At 36.4% G+C, this 17565-nt stretch overlaps 1 protein-coding gene across 1 annotated transcript in view; it reads left to right on the top strand.

Moving 5' to 3' along the window:
* Positions 1-17565, top strand: part of TBC1D32 (TBC1 domain family member 32) — a 90774-nt gene that overhangs the window by 39794 nt on the left and 33415 nt on the right. The window contains exons 23-26 of the mRNA XM_026080457.1: positions 4250-4372; positions 5574-5682; positions 6533-6626; positions 16440-16565. Coding sequence (XP_025936242.1) covers positions 4250-4372; positions 5574-5682; positions 6533-6626; positions 16440-16565 — 452 coding nt within the window. The remainder of the gene's footprint in view (positions 1-4249; positions 4373-5573; positions 5683-6532; positions 6627-16439; positions 16566-17565) is intronic.

Below are 17565 nucleotides of genomic sequence, written 5' to 3' on the forward strand. Positions count from 1 at the left end.
ACATGAGCAGACAGTGAGGTGGACTGAGAACTGGCTGAATGGCAGAGTTCAGAGGGCTGTGATCAGCGGCGCAGAGTCTAGTTGGAGGCCTGTAGCTAGCAGTGTTCCCCAGGGGTCAGTACTGGGTCCAGTCTTGTTCAACTTCTTCATCAGCGGCCTGGATGAAGGGACAGAATGCACCCTCAGCAAGTTTGCCGATGATCCAAAACTGGGAGGAGTGGCTGATCCACCAGAGGGCTGTGCTGCCATTCAGAGGGACCTGTACAGGCTGGAGAGCTGGGCGGAGAGGACCCTCATGAAGTTCATGAAAGGGAAGTGCGGGGTCCTTCAGCGAGGGAGGAATAAGCCCATGCAGCAGTACAGGCTGTGGCCTGACCTGATGGAAAGCAGCTCTGCGGAGAAGGAGGTGGGAGTGCTGGTGGACACCAAGTTGACCATGAGCCAGCAATGTGCCCTTGAGGCCAAGAAGGCCAGTGGTTTCCTGGGTTGCATTATGAAGAGCATTGCCAGCAGGTTGATGGAGGTAATCCTCCCCCTCTACTCAGCCCTGGTGAGGCCCCATCTGGAGTACTGTGTCCAGTTCTGGGCTCCCCAGTACAAGAGAGACATAGAGCTACTGGAGCAAGTCCAGCGAAGGGCTGCGAAAATGATGAAGGGACTGGAGCATCTGTCATGAGGAAAGGCTAAGAGAGCTGGGCCTGTTTAGCCTGGAGAAGAGAAGACTGAGCGGGGAGGATCTTATTAGTGCCTTTAAATATGTGAGAGTGTCAAGAGGATGGGGCCAGACTCTTTTCAGTGGTGCCGAGCGACAGGACGAGAGGCAGCGGGCACAAACTGAAACACAGGAAGCTCCATCTGAACATGAGGAAAAACGTCTTTACTGTGAGGGTGACAGAGCACTGGAAGAGGTTGCCCAGAGAGGTTGCAGAGTCTCCTTCCTTGGAGATGCTCAAAACCCGCCTGGACGTGATCCTATGAAATGTGCTGTAGGTGACCCTGCTTGAGCAGGGGGGTTGGACTAGATGATCTCCAGAGGTTCCTTCCAACCTCAACAATTCTGTCTGTGTCTGAAGCCCTTCATGTCTCTGCCCAGATGCATTCCAGATGGCCTTTGGCTTTCCCAACTCCATGCTTGCGTGCTTGGACAGTGTCTCTGCATTCCTCCTGAGTCACCTGTCCCTGCTTCTGCTTCTTGTACACTTGCTTTTTTATGTTTAAGTTTAGTCAGAAGCTCCTTGTTCATCCATGCCAGCCTCCTGCCACCTTTGCTTGATTTCCTGCTTGTTGAGATGGATCATTCTTGAGCTTGGAGGAGGTGATCCTTGCAAATCAACTGGTTTTGGACCCCTCTTCTCTCCAGAGGTCTATCCCATTGGTTTCTTCTAGCAGACCTCTGCAGAGGCCAAAGTCTGCTCTCCTGAAGTCCAGGGTTGTGATCCTGCTTTTTGTCTTGGTCCCTCCTCACAGGATCCTCGACCTCTCCACCGTCTCGTGGTTGCTTCAGCTAACGCTGCCCCTGACTTTCATATCCCTGACTAGTCCTTCCTTGTTTGTAAGTATGAGGTCCAGCAGAGCACCACCCCTTGTCAGCAACTCGATCACCTGTATTAGGAGGTTGTCATCAGTGCATGAGAGAAACCTTCTAGATTTGTGCCCTGCTGTGTTGTCCCTCTGGCAGATACCAGAGCAGATCACAGGCTGCTCAAGTCTCCTGTGAGGATCAGGGCCTGTGAATGTGAGGTTTCTTCCAGTTTTCTGAAGAAGGCCTAACCTACTACTTCTTCCTGATCGGGCAGTTTGTAGCAGATGCCCACCCCAGTGTTGTTGATGTTGGTCTAGTCCTGACCCATAATCTCTCAGCTGTCCCCTCACCCATCCCCAGGCAGCGCTCCAGGCACTCCTGCCCTTTCACATATAGGGCAACTCTCCCTCCTCACCGTCCCAGCCTGTCCTTCCTAAAGAGCCTGTATCCATCCATGGCAGCACTCAGTTGTGTGAATTATCCCACCACATTTCTTTTACCAGACTGTGGTGCATGCAGATTTCTAAATCCTGTTTGTTCCCCTTGCTGCATGCATTTGTGCATAGGCACTTCCTATGGCAACTCTTCCAGTGAAATAGCAAGAAAATACAGAAATATACTGCTGTAACAGTTCTTCTCTGCTCTGAACTTTTATCCCCTCCATACATTTATATTTCAGAAGCAAATTTCTCTTTTCACCTATGAGCTTTTTGTATCTGATCGTAGTTCAGTGCAAATAATATTTGAACGTTTGAAGAAAATCAGTTAATTTGGTTTTGAATTTTGCGGAAAGGAGGGAGGTTTTTTTAATATATTTTAGACTTTGTTTTGTTTTTAAAGTAGAAGGTAGAATTCTCAAACAAAACATTGCTGAAACTTGGAAGATATGCTTTAATTTTATTGTACATATTTGGCCAGGTTTTATAGCCTTTTCATAATCCTGCACTCCTTATAGGTAGAATATTGGGCTAAGTGGTCTGCTCCAATTCTATGTCTCAAACATGGAAAAAAAAAATGGCAGCCATATTCAAGCATGCTTAGAAGTATGCAGACTATAAAATGTGATTTTTTAATTTTAATTTTTAGTAGATACATTTATTACTTTGAAAGGTGGAGTAAGGGAATATTACCTTTTATCAAATACCTGTACTTCAAGGACTGCATTTTTAATTGCATTTTTCAGTGTAGATGAAAATTTTAGTAGAATGCTCCAGCAGAGACTGCTTACATTAGGAACTGGTACATTTTGTCATTTATCCTACCACTGTCCCTTCCTACCTAACTCTGCTTATGGTTTGTTTTGGTTTTTTTTTTTTGCTCTGACTTCTGTACCAGAGGAGATGTTATAAACAAGTGGTTTTTCACTGCTGGAAATCTCAGTCAGGTTCTTTGCCATTAAAAATTATCATACTTAACAGAATGAATTGTGTATCCTCATAATGGTTTCAATGCTCTCTGTTTGTTTTTTTTCTTCTATACAATAATAAATGTGTAGTTGAACTGTCATTTCTTCTTTTGTGCTTAGGGAAATACTGAGAATGATCCAATGTCGGGAAATAGTTAATAGAAAATAAATAGGTCTTGAAGAGGATTGAAACTGAACAGATCAAAGTTATTAAAAAAAAAAAAATAGTCTTGGCTATTTATTTCTTGGTTACAATTTTGTGAATTTGCAGGTATTAAATTACCCACAGAATGGTTTGCAAATTTTTGCTGTTGTCAGTAGAAGCATATTGAGAACTACGTGGAAGAAAATTAGCATTGACTAACAGTCCAGAAGTTTCATACAATACGTACTCTCTAGTTTCTACAAAGTCTTATGTGAATGCAAAATATAATACTAAGGCTTAATTTATGATGTGTTTTATGGCTGTGATAAACAGAAAATAAGAATAGCAACAAGAATATTTAGTCATATCGTTTTCTATGAATAGGAAGCCTCCAATGAAATTATTCTGTTGCTATATTACAGTGAATAGATTAGTATTTTTTTAAAGTAATATAATATTAAAAAAAGTAATATAATTTAGATTGCCCTCGCTCATATTTTCATGAAATATATTGAAGTAGAGCACTGTCACTGTTAATTTGGCCTGAAGTTATAAAATAAAATTGTATTTAATGTGCTGTCATGTGTTCTTGTGATTATTAACTTCATTTACCACAGCTCTTTGTTTCTCTCACTTAAAAAAAAAAAAAAAAATCCCCCAAACAGATGCATTGTTTTTGTTGCATGTTAAATATTTTGTTGCTTTTGATTTGTGTTAAATTTGATTATACAGAAGTGCTTAAAAGACTTTTCTAATGGAAATATGTATTTTTATCTGGATTTTATTTTCCCTGAGGATAACTTGATTCTAAGTTGCATTACCAGCCTATTATTGTATAATTTTTTCACGTTTCACATCGAATGTCTTACTAAGTCTGTGTCATGCTTGTTTTTTGTAACATAAACACAAAGCAGACTGAGCTGACCAGTGAATGTTTTCTCTGCTTGTTCAGTGCACAGGAAAAATCTGTTGGGAACCACTCTCTGTTTACTTAGGGCTGTGCCACTTGAGTAGCTAAAGAGTGTATAGAAGAGTTCACCTGACCTGGTTCTGTCTGGATATTTTCAGGCACTTTTTTTTTCCATTTTGAGATTTCATAAACATGTTCGCCTTTGTCTTATTCTGCATTACTGGATTCCTGACTGATGTGCTGTCATTTCAATGTGTCCTTCTACAGGTTGTTAAATGTGCTATGCTGTGAGCTCAATACCCTGTTACTTTTAGAGACTCAGTATAAAGTGTCACAAGTTTTACTGACCGCTCAGGAGGAAAATGTCATAGAAGCTTCTAAAGGACCAGGGTAAGAAGTGACTAATATAAATGTTATTTCAACTGTAAAACGTTTTTCCTGAAAACGTTTTTATACTTTACTGGCTATACTCATACAAATGCTCTCACTGAAATTAGCTTCTAATGTATGTAAGTTTACTTACGTGCATGTTTGTTATCAATCTTAAATTGTGAAAAGATGTAACAACGTTGTTCTTTCTCCCCCTTCCACTTCAATAGTGTAAGAAAAAAAATGTTTTTCTCATTTTTATGGCCATTAAGAGTTATTTGCTAAAAAATAAAAAATAAATAAAAATAGTGCATACAAAATTTGTGGCTGTAAATATGATTTTCAAATTGTATTAAATATTCTTTTATATATAATGTATAACAACATGCTAAAGGCATCATCAAAACCTTGATTTTTGTATTTATAACTTTAATCAACTCTCCAACTTATGTGACTTTTCATTGCTGACTTTTAAATAAAATTGCACAATGCATCCTTTCAAAGGGAAAAGTACCAGGAAAAGTCTATTTGCGGGACACTGGACAGTCATTTAGTCACAGATGGTTTATTTCCTGTTTTTCAGCATGTTGAATGTTAAGAACTTTCCACTTCCTGTGTTTGCTATATGGGACAGGCAGAGAGCTTAAATCAAACAATATGGGCTAAATGTCAGCAGGCGTAGATTGTTGTTACATGCCCGTTGAGGATGAGACTTACTCCTTAAACAGAGGTTTAGAAACTTGGTGTATAAAAACTGATTTTTATTCCTTTTAAAAACATTTGTACCTGGAGCTACACAGTGACTTCAAGTTGGGTGTGCCTTTAGTTCTGAATAACTTTGCTTTTTCAAGGAAGGAGAAATTTGCTGGTTGGCCAAATCAGGAGCTAAATTTGACACTCCATTAACAGTCTTCTGCCCTGACTGAGCATGTGGGCATAACAACAGTTCTGAAGTTCTCTACTCATGACCACTACTTGCTTAGATGTTTCCAATCAGTAGTATGTAGGGAGAGTAAAAAGTTAGGACAATGCTTTGAGACATCTCAGGGTAGTTCATGTTTCTGTTTATTTCTTCATGCCTATGTGTTTTCCAAATCTTGGTTTAACTCTTGTACATCTCTAAAGTTATTTTTGTTCTTCAATATTTTCTGAATTAAATGATGGTAAATCAAAGTGGTTCTGATTTTCTGATTTTTTTTTTTTTTTTTTTTTTCTCCACCAGAGATTTTATAATTGATGGTCTGTCAATTGAGAGAAACCATGTTCTTGTTAGGATAAATCTTATTGGAGGACCACAGGAAAGGATTTTGCCTTTAAGAGTACTAGATAAGGTTAGAGTGTAAAGTTTAACAATTTCTCTTTTCATAACTCCTGCCTTTATTAATTGAACATTTTTGTTGATAATTCAGCATGTGAATATTATTTAACATTAAGAAATACAACTCACCTTTAGTTTTATAAAGGGCTAACATTTTTAAGAACAGATGTGCTGAAAAAAATGTATTTTTCCTGGTATCTGGGGTTTGGCCAGTGCCTAGAACATGCCATGTTCAAATGAGATTTTTTGTACTGCTGTATCTAAACGCTGCTTCTCCCACTATGAAAATGAATGCAGTTTGTATATTTTTTATTTTTATATTCCTGTTTTCTTTATTAGTTTTCCATCTGTTAAGTCTTCCTTTTATGCAATTGCTTTTCTCTGCCTGCATTTTCATCTGCGGTATCTAATACTTGTAGCTTTCATCGGTGTTCTAACAATGCAGTGTTTGTTAAGCAGTTCCTGTAAGTGTTCTGCTTCTCGCTGGCTGTCACTCTTACGAGGATGAGATGCAAATTACTGTCAGCATAGCAAAGACAGCTAGATCAATGTATAAAAATGGAAATAGAGGTTTTTTTTTTTTTTTTTTTTTTTGAGAACTGCAATTTCCCTTTTGGTCGAAAAAAATTACTAAAATCAAAACTGTCAATGGTATTTACCAGCACAGGTTCTGGTTCAAATGTTTTTTGGATTTTTGTATCCTATAACTTTTCTTTTAATTGTGGAGTGTCTCATTTTAAATACTAGTATCAAGTATAGTTTTGGTGCATAGACAATAGTTCAGTGAACTTTACCTCAGTATTAATCAAGCAACTGCTATTAATTCATCTCCTAACTTAATTTCTTTCTGGTCATGTTTCTAGGGCAGTGATCCATATCCTTGGCCAATGTTTTCATCGTTTCCTTTGCCAAAGTGCTATCTTTCAAAAATTCCTAGGAAGGCTGATTTCAGACAAGGTACAAACATGCAAATAGTGTAGATGTCAAACAAGCATCTCTGATATTGTTGTTCTTTTCTCAGATTATAATCTCATAAATACTTCAGGATCATTTTTGGCTGCATATTGTTGGCTGCATTTGTAGCTAAATAAATTGGTTTGTTTTTGCTTTGTTTTTGCTTGTCTTGCCTTGTGTAGCTCTCAGTCTGCAAAGCTCTGTTTAGTAATCTAATTCTTATGCAAACTTCAAGATTAATCTTTTGGCTAGTCTCAGGTGGGTGACTCATGAGATATAAATATATCATCTCTCTAGTAACTGAAGCAAGACAGTACGGTTAAGCTACAGATTTTTTCTGTGCACTATTTTCTTGATTTAGATCCCTGTGTTTACAAAACTTGTTGGTGTGTGAAATAGACAGTGTTTAGGATAGTTGCTTTCCACATTGAACATCAGTTTGGAATGTGGGCAGACTGAAGAATTCTTTGAAGAACTGTCTAGGCAAAGCAGTTTAATTCATGTAAAAGAATCTATTTTCAGGTTTTAATTTGTATAGATGATGCAGAAGAATCTGGTAGATTGTTTATAACAAATAAATGTTTCTTGGTGTTTGTTCATGCTCACTATATCCTTGAGATGAATTTATTAAAAATTACTCCTGAATTTCTTCAGTAAATGCAGATTTTCAAAAGTGATAGAAATTAAGAATATGCATTATGAGTAGAACAAATGTATAATATTCTGTTTATAGGTATCTAGCAAAATAATAATATTAAATGAGTTGGCAAATTTGTCAAGAATAAATCAGTCTAATTTCCTTCTCTGACAAGACAAAAAGCCATGTAATTATACAAGAAGAGAAAATTTTCTGTATCTTTACCTTAGTAATACTGTTACATGGTTCTCAGTGCAATTTTCATAAGCCAAGAGTTTAAAAAAAAAAAAAGTTCTAGATCGAATCGCCATAAAATGGATGACCATTTGTTTTAAAAAATGTCTTTAAGGAGCAATTACTGCTGCAATCAGATTGAAAAAGCATATTTTGATGAATCCCAGAGAATCTCTCTCAGCTCTCTTGTTTGGAGCAACTCTGTCACTCGTCAGTAGCAAGTTGGATAATGGAATAGAAATTGTATTTGTCAGTTTTGGGGATGACAACCAACTGGGAGTAGAGCTTGGTGAAATCTTGTCAAGTAACACTAAATTTGCTAAAAAGAAGCTTCAAGGGTTTGCAAATAAGTTTGATGAAATATTGAAATATTTTTATTTGAAACGGCATTTTTTGGTATTAAAGGTACCTGAAATAAAAGTTTGTGTAACTTGAACAAATGAACAAAACATTTAGTTTCAGAATCAAATAGAACTTCAAAACAAAACAAAACTCAAACACATTCATTCAATTCAGTACCATTTAAAAAACACTGGTTCCTCCACCAAACTGCAAAAAAAAAGATTTATTTATTTATTTATTTATTTATTTTACATCTAGAAAAGACTGGAGATAATTCTTCCAGTCAGTTGAAGCTGGTAAGTCCTTGGGTGGAGTACCTCTAGCTTACCCTGGCACCGTAGTCTGAGGAAAACATACATTTGAGAATTTCTAGAGCACAGTGACAAGAATCATAAGTGACTTTGAAGCATGATATGTGAGTACAGATTGGAATAATTGGAACTGGCTGATGCTGAAAAGATAGAGGTGATGCAAGTCTGACTATATTACTGGGGGTTGTAAAGAGGGCAGATTGATTTGGTTTCCATGTCCCTTTGCAGAAAAAGGAATAGTTGGTTGAATTGGCAACAAAGATTTGTCACAAAATAGTAAAAAATTCTAACAGGATGCATCTGGAAATCATGAAATATTTGTTGGAAGTTTTAAAAACAACTTTTCTGAAGTTGTGAATATTCAGAATTTATGTTGTGTTGTTACTTAGGCAACTTGCTCTGAGGTTTTAAGAACACCCTAGACAAGTAGTTCTTTGATTTTAACTCTGCTTCAGTGCAAGATGGACAGGGCTCACACAAACCTTGTCTGAATGGCAAGAGTTCTGCAGCCATGCGAACACTTTTACTTTGTATGAGTGGGAATGGATGACTGCACTGTTATATTTATCACTAATAAGCTATGGCCAGCACAGTATTTCTGTAGTATCCTGAAGATGTCTGTATTTGGACTTCATGCTGTGGAGTTTTTTTATGTAACCTGTGTGGTATCATTTCTGTCCTCTATTTGGGTAGTTTATATTACATGAATAATTAAAACTGTTGGATTCTTAGCGCTATGTAAGAATGTAGCACTTCTTTGGCTGAAAAGGAAAAGGTTATAACCGTAGGTTTTATTCTGTCTGTCCTGACCTCTTATTTACCTCCTCTCTTCTTACCCAAGAGACAGACACCTGAAGAGAAGCTCACCTTTTCTTTTTTCTTTGAAAATTGGTTCTTTGTCCTATTATTGTGCTGTTAGCTGTGAAAATATAACCTGAGTTGTTTTGTTGGTGTGTGTGTTGTTTTTTTTTTTAATGTGATATCTATGGAATGGATATTGGAGATTGCTGGGGAAGGAAGAAAAAAGTTTACAAAGGCACACGCAAAAATGATATTACTGTCTCTGAACATGTTTTCTTCTGACCCTTCCTTCAAATGGTATTGAAGGACGGATGCAATAACAGAACCTTTATTTTCTAGGTGTCTCTCTTAGGACAAATGCAGGTTGTCTTTTTGAGCGCAAGCCAAAATTACTCGGTGAATATTTTGGATCCAGACTGGTTGTTGCTCTCTGAAGAGGTTATGGACTACTGAGGTCAGGGAGCAGGGAGCTTCCTTTTCATGGAACCACACCTCATGTAGCTTAAGGAAGTAGCTAGTGTAACAGAAGCCAAAGATAAAGTAACGTGCTGGGTGGTCACTGAAAAAGGCATATTCACATTGAATTTTCTGCCAAGAAAACCCAAGAAATAGTTTTTTCTTCTATCTCTTAATTCTTTTGAAGGACAGTAGTAAACATGCAGCAGTGGCACCTTTCTGGTTTGAACAGTTCGGGTAGGGGGGAAGACTAATTAGCTGTAAGAAGAAGCAGAGCAGTGCTAACTCTGCAGAGTGACTGGAACATCTGTTTCCCAGTAGCAAAGCCTGAAGCCTGCATCATAGAGAGCACCCTTATTATGTACTGTGTCCTGATATTGTGCTCTCAAGCACACTGGCAACTGGATATTTTGCCTCGCTCGGTTGAAAATAAGTTATCATTTACGCAGGCAAAATTAGTACCTACATTCCTCCATTTTTTGATGGTACTTTGAATGGGTAGAGTCACCCAAACGGTATATTTGTATTTAAGGAAAATCTGTAGTGATTCAGTCTTAACAAATATCTGCCTTGTTTTTGCAGGTGTTAGGCATTTGTCTGTATGGTATATGTTGCCTTAGGAAAGGGTGTGTGGAAAAATAAATTTGCTGAGTTGCGATTTAATTTGCATTAATTATTTCAACCAGTGTTTAGAGTTGGAAAACTATTGGATGGCAATATATTAATGCTTCATTTCTTTCAAATATAATTCAGAGTGAAGCTTCAAATGATTTATGGAGATCATTATTTACATGTGGAAATTAATTATGCTATTTCCACCTGTTTGCACTGCAGCAAGATACCCTGTTGCTTTTCTTTTGTCTTAATTGTTCAATTATTATTTCAGTAACATAATTTGAGAAGGAACTGTTAAATGCTTTTCAAAGAGTGATACAGCCCTTTGTTATTCAGAGTACACCTATTAAAAATAGTGGATTTTTTTACTTGTAATAATTACTGTAGGTTATTTAAAGTTAATAACTGTAATATTCACTCTTCTATTTGCTCAAAGATCTTTGCTTTCCTTCTCCCAGCTGTGCAGTTGTGACAGTTGTTGTTCAGTGTGCCTGAACACTAGAGTCCATAAGTTTCCTACAACGATGCTTAGCGTTTTTCTTACATATACACACTCCATTCCTTAAGCCTACTCTCTTCCTGACTCATGCAGTCCAGAATTGCTACCAAAAATCTTTTATGATAATGTTTTCAAAACCTTTTGGTATTTTGTCTCAGCCATTGTTCTCTGAGTTCTGCCTGTGCTTTACACTCTGACTTGAATGAGAACATGCTGCTATGTTTCGGAATTTTTTGTTTCAGTGTTTTTTTCAGCCATGGTTTTTAGATATCCACCTGAAATTAGCAATCTCTACTGTCATATTCATCTGTCAAAGAATAGGCTATGTCAGCTTTCCTGCTTTCCTGTTATCTCTCTTAATTTAACACAAATATCTCCATCACCTTCACTTCTGTGATTTGTCCTCCTTTCTATTTTTGGCTTAGCCTTCATGTATGGGCTTGTTGTCTTCTACTTGTTTAAGAAATTCCACTCAATTAATGAAAGATAAAAGATAAATAAAATAAACAAGTCTATTTGAAATATATGTCGGCTTTGATAAAATATATATCCTTATATGGATTTTTCAGTAATATTCAAATATCATTTGGTCAGGTTATCATTGTCTGTTATTTAAGATCTTGAATAAGATACATTTAGATTTACAGATCTTAGTCTGTTTGTTACAGAAAAACACTCTTGTTCTCACGAAACAATCAGATGAGAAAGGACATGTCATTTCTGATGTATGCTATAGCATTTATGAATTTTCCTAGGTCTTACCCACTTTAGACACAAAAACTAACTAAAGAATAATTTGAAGCAGTTTCTTTTATGGAATGAGATCAGTTTAAACTTACAGAAACTTTTGGTGTGGTGGTTGAGATTTCATACACACAGGTACACTTTAGGATGGTTATAGTGCAGTTTTGTGGCTTGCTAAGCTGATAGAAGCCGTTAACTTTTTGACAAGGCTACACAAAATAACCAGTGCTAGCACAAAGGAAGGGGATGGGAAAACATAGCCACGTACAGGGAGAAAGTCTGGGCTGCAGCCAATGACTTAAACTGGCATGAGCTTATCTTTAACTGCACAGTTAGGGCATGATTTCTTGTTATGGGTGAGCTTATTAAATAGCTCACTGAGATCAGAAGAGGAAGGTCTTACTCATTTCCCTCCTCACCTGTTCCTTCCTTTCTTTCTTCCTATTACTTTTTTTTCTTCCTCTGTCCCCTCACCACACAATCCTTCACTCCTCCACCTCCATCACCAGTTCTGGCATTTCTTACAAAATAAACCAATTGAAGTCATTAATCTAGCAAAACTAGTGAACCCATTTAGTGATATACCAGAAAAGAGGTGAAAGAGGAGCAGGACTTCTCCCTTTTGGCATTAGCAAGTTTTTCAAAACATCTCCAGCCATAACATGAAAGCACACCCGTAGTAACAAGAATAGGCATAGCCCAGGACTGTCAGATAATTAAAGTTCCAACCATGTGATAACATCATGGGGAAAGTTACATTTACCTACTAATGTGTGAAAGTTATTTAGCATTTAATTTGTGTAATTTTTTTTTTTTTGAAACAATTTTCACTCAAWATCAACATGCTCTTGGATGTATGTTTTATTGTGACTACCTGCTGGAGGACGTGATAGTCTATGTTTAATGACAAACTGTTAGGAGAAGTAATGGTCTCGCTGGAAGAAAATAAGATAACATGCCATGAGTTGCCACAATATGATACCAGTTATGGTAGGTAATGGATATATTAAATACATGGTTATGCTCCAGGAACTTGGTTGCATGGATCTAAAGTTTGTCTCACTTTCATTTGAGTTTGAACATTTTTCAGCTCTGTGAGGAGCCTAAATCTTGAATCCTCCTTGACTGGGAAGAAAAATCTTTTGGTAATATAAGTGCCATCCCTCAAGAAAAATGAGGTATTGTTTTCAGTCGATTGCTTGCCTATTGCTATTTTGATAACAGAAATGAAAATTAAGTGTTAAGTTGGTAGTTGTGATGAGTAGGTAGGTAGTATTTTACTGAGAGTATTTACCCTTGGATTTTTTCACCTCTGCAGATGTTTTGCAAACTCATATGCACATACCTACATCAGTTACATGTGGTACACATTTCAAGTGTCACAAACTTCATTTTCTTTGCTAAATATTACCTTCCCAGAAAAGCCTTAAGACAAATGCAGTGGTCTCTAGTCTTCAGCAAAATTTCAGAATCCATCCTAGCGATGGAACATATATTAGCATTGCAGAAGGCTACAATTTTAAAGAAGTTTTGGATCCATTGGCTCTGCTAGCTACTACCATGTACACTTTTCAGTGATCAGGGATATAAGTGAGCCAGATAACTAGCATTTGGACAAACATGAAGTTTCATAGGAAGGGAAGTTTGGGGAAGACTGACCTCAAAATGTGTCGAATGAAGGGACCAAGTGGTTATATAGTGTAGCTAAAGCCCTACAAGTTGTACTGCAGGCAAAATAAAGATGTTATTTTGTAAAAGCTGCAGTAGAGGAAGAGTATTGGAAAGACAAATGTAGAAACAGCTATTGAGGCTAACTGTGCAAAGAAAACCAGTGGTCAGATGAAGAAACCAGGAGGAACCAGCAGAGATGGAAGGGCGATGGTCTTAAAATCCTGCTGTTGAAATTATTGGGGAATTTTTGTAGAAGTAGTATTTTGTTTGGAGGAGTCAAAATTTCACTGTGATCTCTTTATTTGTTGAGGTGACCCAAATCTTAGCTTCTACTTTCTGGTCCTCAGCTGCCAAATTGAATTGCTAAATCCTCTGTGAAGTAAAATACTGTTTAACTTGCAGAGGAGTATTGCTTTCCAGTTCTAAGATTTTCTTCAACCATCATCTTTTATAAAAATAGTAGTGAAGGGGAGAGAAAGAACTAGAAATCCTATTGATATTACAAGCATAAATCCTTCTTCACATCAAATTTTCTTACTCACGGAAGCCATTCTTAGTGTCAGTGCATGTTGTTTGGAAATTACTGACTGAAGATTTAGTTATTCGAGGATGACAAGGAATTTCACGTTAATTTGGCAGAATTGTTAATGTTAATAATTAAGTTACTATAATGAGCTTTTCTGAAATACTGTTTATTGTTTTAATAATTTCCAATGACAGAGAGACAATCTACTGATATAAAATGTTAGAATCTTTAGACTAGTTTAAGATAATTTATATGCAATATAGTAATTCTGTTAAAATATTTTAATCATCTTAAAAGAATAAGAGCATTTGCAAATAACATTTTGATTGTGTGATTTACTGGAAAAATGAATTAAAAGACTATGAAGAAGTAAAAATGACAGCAAATATTGCAAATAGCCATAGACTGGCTAAAATGTTTGTCAAATCTTAAATTAGAAGTCATCTTCATGAACAAGATATGAGTATCTGTAATGGTTTATTTCAAAACATAGAAATGGAACCAAAGTAAGTTTGCAAAGTATGAAGAATTCTTCATTAATCTTAGTGAATGGTTAGTAGCAGTTCAGGCTGTGATCCTTTAATAATCATAGGAACTGGATCGTCCCACAGCAAATATGGAGTACACACAGCTGTTGGAGTGCATGCATGTGCAGTTATCTTATTACTGGATACAGCCTTTAACTTTTCCCTCAAAGATTAACTTTTAACAACTGCGGCAACATTATTTATAGAGCTGATCAGAAAAATTTTCCGCACTAGAAAAAATTAAAAGTTGACAGGCAGAAGAAGTGTTCTGTGTTGTGCCAAAGGAAAGAAGAGTGCTAGTAAGAAATTCTCAGGTTCAGTTTTATTAGGGAAACAAAAAGTTTTTGTTATCTTTCAGGGTTGTCCTGGAACTTTCCCACCAGGGCAGCTGTCAATGATGTAGGAATCCTAGCAGCCTTAAGTATTCTGGGAACCAAGTAGCCTGAGAAGAGGCATTACTAATTCTACAAAACGGAACAATCGATAGGACTTTCTGTTAGAAAACTGGTTTTGTTTAATTTTATCTTACATAAAATTACTTTATAAAATTACTTGGCATGTGAACTTTAAATTTGTTCTGCCTTTGGTTAAAAAACTGAACAGTCACCCCTTTCCATTATATCAGCATTTTCTAACAAATTGTGCATATGGGAAGAAATTATTTTCTCTTTTTTGACAAAGCATATGTATGCAACATTTGTTTAATTACTACTTTGCATTACCCAGTATGCTGTGTCATCATGTGTCAAGCTAGCTTGCTTTTATTTATTGTTCATTCTGAATTCCAAGACAGAATTTTTGCTTGCAGAAGATCTTTGATCTAAAGAGAGAATTCTTGTGGCTCTAAGTGCAAACATTGAAAGCCAACCTAACATTTTCATCTGTGATGATTACATGCTGGTTTTATATTTGTCACTATAGCTTTCCTGTTTTCAAGCCCCCATTAGACTTAGCTAGTTGTGAAATTTACTGCCTCAGCCTGTGATATTGTATTCTATAAAAGTGGTAAAATATATGCAATTTCCTCTAGCTTTGTAGAAAATAGAGGGAGAAAAAGCATTTTAAAGCTAAGAGAGAAGAGAATGTACTTATTCTCCTTTTGTTATTGCATCAGCGCTGGTTTTGATTTTGAAGGCATGTCTCCCTAGTGTATAGGAAAGGAGAATATGGTTTTAATGACAAGGTGAAAGTAACAACAAGGAGCTATCTTTGAAACTGTTTCTTTGTGTTAAAAAGGATTCTTTCATAAAGACTTTTTGGTGAACAGTTACACAAATTTGTTTTATAACCAAACTGAACTCATAATGAAAGATGTTATCTGATATATTTGTGCCTCATATGTAACAGCATTATACCAAAAGGCTCTGTTTTAATAGTGCTTGGGTACAAAGTCAAGTGTCCATAAGTTAGAAAATGCCTGAATTAAATTATTTCATCTTCTGACAACACTAAAGAAGGGCCTGTGGCCCTCCGCTGGAGCGTGTTGGGTGTCCCTAGAATCTTCAGAGAATGCAATGTGAAATTCTAAGAAGTTTTTATGAATACTGTGAATAAACAGAACTTGTAAGTTGACTATTAGGGTGTACTTCAGTGACAGCAAAAGTAAACTTTTAGCGTAACGACGTGTCTCCATTTTGAGTCCCTGGGTTAAAGATGGGAAATTCCAGAGATCATCAATGAAGCTAGTGTAAAAATTCTCATAGCATGGGCAGCCCAATATATTTTCCCCCAATTTACTTTATGTATATGTGTAGCAACCTGAAAGCCTATCATCTGTCCAGATTAGAAGCATCTGAAGGAAACCTGCTCATAGAAAGAGGCAGGAATTTTCCATGGAGCACTGTTACCTTGCCATCAATCATGTTTCATTTCGTGTTCAACAAAATAGTGCTACCACTTCAGTTTTCTTATGAATTCAATGATATTTTGTGGAGCTTTGATTTCTCCCATTCCTCCCCCATTTTTTTAATATCAGAGTCATGAAATTACATGGAAATATCAAACTACTTTATTTAAAATAAGTTTTCACCTCTTAATGTTTGGGGACAGGGAGGTTATAAAATGTAGGGGTGATAAAAGGTACCTCAGGAACATCTTAAATGTTCAAAACCCTGCACATAAATAGAATGAACATTTATTTTCTGTATAAAGCGGAATGTCATCAGCTTTAGGACTAATTGCTTCTCCAGTGTAATTGTCATAGGATAAGGAATACTTTATTAGTCTTTTCTTCCTGACGTATGAGGGCTGCCGAAATACTAGGCAATGACAAGACTTTCAGCTGCATCTGACTCTCCTGTTCTTCTCTGAAATGGTTTCTGATTTCTGAATGCATCTGCTACATTCCTGTGGTAGTTTGTAGATTACAACTTTTTATTACTTAGCATAGTTTAAAAAAAAAAAAAAGCCAAAATTGTTGTTACAGAATGATGATCGTTCTTCTTTTATTCTAGATAATGATCTGGACAAGCTCTTATCACTTTTAAAAAATCCAGATAAACAAAGTGGTTGGGCAGAAAACTGTAGAAAACAGTTCTGCAAAGTCATGAAAGCCAAACCTGATATCATCAGTGGAATGAGTGAGTATTGCTTATTGATTTAAACAAAACAAGCAAACAAAATGCCATTAGAAGCAACTGTTTTTAAAATTTCATTGAGAATTATACTATCTTTATAATTAGTCAATTTTGTATTGATTATGAGAATTATTTCAATGTGATTTTCCTATGAAAACAAGGTTTATGCCTCATGTTCTGTTTGTATGTCTCTATGCTCATCATCCCTGTGTATAACTTTTAAACCCACTGGTTGTTTTGTGCAAAATATGACAGAGGAAGAGGGCTCAAAGTCTTTCCTTCAGGTCTTTTAAAGGTCCATGATTGTGATATTCGGAAAGTGGAAAGGAGAGCCTGAGAGAAAAGATAAGCACTTTCCAGACATCAGTGAATTACTTTAAAGGGGAAAACAAATGATATGAATAGCCAATTGTGGCAGAAGTTTTCAGAATTAAGCCTTATTAAACATCAAAGCATCCACTCATTCAGGTTTTTCTTCCTTTCTGTGTGTGTTTCCTAATGAATAGTGACCTTGTGCTGCAGCATTGGTATGATTCAGTTAAAACAACAAACCAACCAAAACAAACCCAACAATTACCCATATGACATTAATCACTGGAAATCAGACTTAATAATCAACTTGTAATATAATATAAACTTGTATAGCAATGAAGAAACTATGTGCTTTCAGAAAATGCCGACTTGCAGTTCTTTAAGAATTCTGATTATAGAAGATGCTCAATACATAGTCTGATCTTTTGCTTACATATTCCAAAAACTTCCCTTTAAATTTTTAGGAAACCAATCAATACAACTGACAATCAGACAGAAGAAATATATTCTATGTGGGATCAAAGTAACACAGCATGTGTGTTTTGTATAAGAGACCTGAATTTTGCCATAACTTATAGAGCTATATGAAAATTTAGGGCCTAAGGAAGTCATTTATAGAGGAACCGATTCAGTATAAAAATAATTAATAAGAAACTTGTCACTTGTGTGAGTGTGGTTAAAGTCCATAATT

Source organism: Apteryx rowi, unplaced genomic scaffold, assembly GCF_003343035.1.
Source record: "Apteryx rowi isolate R43461 unplaced genomic scaffold, aptRow1 scaffold_521, whole genome shotgun sequence".
NCBI lineage: Eukaryota > Metazoa > Chordata > Aves > Apterygiformes > Apterygidae > Apteryx > Apteryx rowi.